Source organism: Amphiura filiformis, chromosome 20 (genome assembly GCF_039555335.1).
Source record: "Amphiura filiformis chromosome 20, Afil_fr2py, whole genome shotgun sequence".
Classification (NCBI taxonomy): domain Eukaryota; kingdom Metazoa; phylum Echinodermata; class Ophiuroidea; order Amphilepidida; family Amphiuridae; genus Amphiura; species Amphiura filiformis.
Window position 1 is genome coordinate 20,134,880 of NC_092647.1, and position 3,550 is coordinate 20,138,429.

Consider the following 3,550-nt stretch of genomic DNA (forward strand, 5'->3'; position numbering starts at 1 on the left):
AAATCCTAACCAATTCCGAACAAATCCTAACCAATTCCGAACAAATCCTAACCAATTCCGAACAAATGTTCGGAATTGGTTAGGAATTGTTCGGATGGGTTAAGTAGTCGGATTGGGAGGGGTTAGGGCCACAGATCAACTTACACAAATTGACTGTTCTCAAAGCGGATGATATAACTATAATTGGATGCAATTACATATGATTACAATCGCGTCCGCATTATGGCTCTTAGAATAAACACGCATGTCGGCGCTGAAATTTTGAACGAACTGATGGAGGAAAACCTCGTTTTTGCAAAACTAGCTTCAATTTGGAGTGAAAATCAAATGGAATAGCAATTGGCAGAATGTTGAGAAATAATGTAGGTATTCAGATGTCTAAATTAACGTCTTGTAATCAAGATATCGATAATTTCACAAACCAGCTTTTTCTCAAGCAAATTCTCCAAAATTTTCCCCGAAAACGGGCTTTTAAAATTTAATCGGTACTGTATTTGGTTCTTCCCCATGGCAACATTATTTCTTTGATCGATTTGTAATACAATACGAAAAAGAAGAAAACAATCGCTCGGTGTGGATTTATACGGAGCGCACATTTGAAAAAAACCTCATGGAACGTGTTTTTGATCTTGTGAACATGGTGGGTAAAAATGCTTTAAACGAAGGATTTTAAAATTTATTCTAATAATTTGTATATAACACACACAAAAATGTTAAGCTACATCCAATGCACCAACATTTCACTCGCTGCGATATTTGATTACTGAGAAAACTCTGTTTTAGAGAACAACTTTATACGTCTTTTATACGTTTTTTATACGTCTTTTGTGTAACCTTAAATCAAGACCTACCAAAAGTATGGTACAGATTAATTTAGTCTGCACAGTGTGATACCTCATTTGTCCAAATCGATGCAGAATTGATGACACAATGACCTTTTAAATGCAATCACCTCAATTTTAAAGGTTGCAGTAATCCCTATTGATGTGGTTTTCCTGCTTCTCAAGATTCTTCATAAAGGTACACAATAACAGAGACGGTATAAGACTGCTTGACTTCAATTCATGTGTTTTATTCAATACAGATGCTCTTTTACTCCTTCCTCAATGTTTTACCATTCACTCTTCACAGTCAATATCTGGTATCTTCCTGCTGCATCAATGACTGCCAGCCAGACATCTGCGGCGCATGCTCTCAGCGAGACGTCTGATGCGCCCTGGCCTTGATCTATTGCTGCCCATATTGAGCATGTTGAGTAGCAGGCCGGTTAGCAGGACCAAATCAATAGAAATTTACTGCAACCTTTAAAATTGAGGCGATTGCATTCAAAAGATCATTATGTCATCAATTCTGCATCGGTTTGGACAAATGAGGTATCAAAATGTGCGGAATAAATTTATCTGTAACATACTTTTGGTAGGTCTTGATTTAAGACCCCATCTTTAACTTATGGACCAAAATCAAACTGGATACTTTCTTTTTGGGATGCGTTTATTTAATTACGCTATGACCTGCGTGATGGATAGCGTGTTTGCCGAATGTTTCTTAGCTTACCTAAAGCACTACCAAAAAGAAGGATCAACGTATAGCCGGAAACTAGAACAGATGACCAACAAAATGGCGGTCCTAATGCGTATACGATGACGAGCGGAGTAGATCTCTCCAATATTTCCCTCATAAAATCTATCAGGTAGAGAAGACCCAAACGCCATCTGCGAAGGCGATTATTGTTTTCGAATAAGAGCTTCAGATCTTCAATACCATCGATGAAACTGGACCACAGTTTGTCATTTCGATTTTCTGCGCGTTTACTGGTTCTGTCAACAGTTTCGATCAACAATGATGGAATGATAATGTATAATAGAGCCATACAGATCGCAATACATGCCATCCAAAGTGGTGGGCCATATCCATAGTCTCTGATAAGGTATCCAATACCTATCTGAGCTACCCCGACCACTATTGATAGTGATCCCTGAAGAATTGCAATGCGCAGTAATCGGTTTTGATTATTCGTGACATCAGAGAGGTATGCAAATGCCTGGGCGTTTAGTAGCCCATATCCACCGGTTAGACCTGTAAAATATAAATAAAGTTAACATTAAATCGGATCAAGTAAACTGCTCAAAAAACTATCACTACACTTCAAGATGTTCCGAAGGGGAGCTTAAAGGGTTGTTTTGCTTGTTTGTGCCATCATCCACTGCTCCTCAAACTTTGACGGATGAAAATAAACTGAAACTGACACACAAGGAGAATGCTATGAGTTCTATAAAGGCGATCCCAAGGGGTGTTAATATAATGGAGAATCTAAATGTTGATATAGGCCTTAACAATTATCACATAATTAGGGGCACTTTCTTTTGGAAAAAGACCTATGAAAAATTGAGTGCAAACAAAATATAAAGGAAAGATGATAAAAACAATAGACAACCGTAGCGACAGAGAGCTTAAAAGATGTCCTAATTACTGTATGATTGACGACCGAATTAAAAAGAAAAGAACTAGTTTGCGTCTGACGTCAGGGCAAAGCAAAGGCACGACGTGATTGGTTGCTGACCTACGCAATACAGCAGTTTTGGTCTGGTTGACAGGACGTCATACGCAAACTAGTCTTTTTAATTCGGTCTTCATTTATAGTACTTATTTACCTGAGAAAGAGAAACTCACAGGGATGACCCATATTGGTAGCATGAGATGATACGTAAGAAGGAAGCCTGTGACATAACAAACGAAGCCTAATGTATTCAGCCCTAGGACAACTTTGCGGCCTACTGTGTCGCTCCAAGCACCCAAAAATGGGGCGACAAAAAGCGCGGGAAGAGTTCCAGAAAGAGTAATGATCATCTGCCAATAGGCGACCTCTGCTTGGACGTCCTGAAGACGCACGTAATATGGATTACTTGTATTTCGCGCCACACACGTGCCGTTAATCCCATTGCTGGAATCAGGCAGCGTCACATTTTGTTGTATGGCTACTCTGTAACGTAAATACTGGGGCAATATTAAGGCCATCACTCCAAAGCCTACCACTATGAGCATAAGTACGGGTTCCACTGTAATGTATCGCGAAGCTGCCCTCTGTATGTTGATTGGTGCGTCTGGAGGAGCAGGTTTGAGAAATGTCATGTTCTTACGAGATGATTTAGTCTTTATTTCATCATTTGTACTTGTCGCCACTGCCGCCATGTTGAGTCTAAAATGGAAATTAATATTTGAATTCAAAATAAAATCATGAAAGTATAATAGATACAATTTAATATAATTCGACAAAAGAACACACATATACAATCAATTGGAGTTGTCTAGCCACAACTTCTGGCACCTTCAGGTAATATAATATCATTGTATTATAGACCACGCTGTGGTTTCTGAGCTGTGAGCCCTCTCCACCGTTTTGAATACTTAAACGATTGCTCAATATACGTACAAACAAAATAAGACACAGTTTTAATACAAAGACGCATTTACAACAAATTGGAAAATGAGCAGAATTGATTTTGATATAATTAACCGTTGTGGTGTAATTGTGGTGAAATGCAGGTTTAAG

The 3,550-nt window shown here is 38.7% G+C and overlaps 1 protein-coding gene across 1 annotated transcript in view; it reads right to left on the reverse strand.

Moving 5' to 3' along the window:
* The window catches only part of LOC140142196 (proton-coupled folate transporter-like), a 9,800-nt gene extending 6,611 nt beyond the window's left edge, over positions 1 to 3,189 (reverse strand). The window contains exons 1-2 of the mRNA XM_072164163.1: positions 2,652 to 3,189; positions 1,555 to 2,076 (exon numbers count right to left, since the gene is read on the reverse strand). Of these exons, the coding sequence (XP_072020264.1) occupies positions 1,555 to 2,076; positions 2,652 to 3,189 (1,060 nt within the window). The remainder of the gene's footprint in view (positions 1 to 1,554; positions 2,077 to 2,651) is intronic.
* Positions 3,190 to 3,550: the final 361 nt, after the last annotated feature.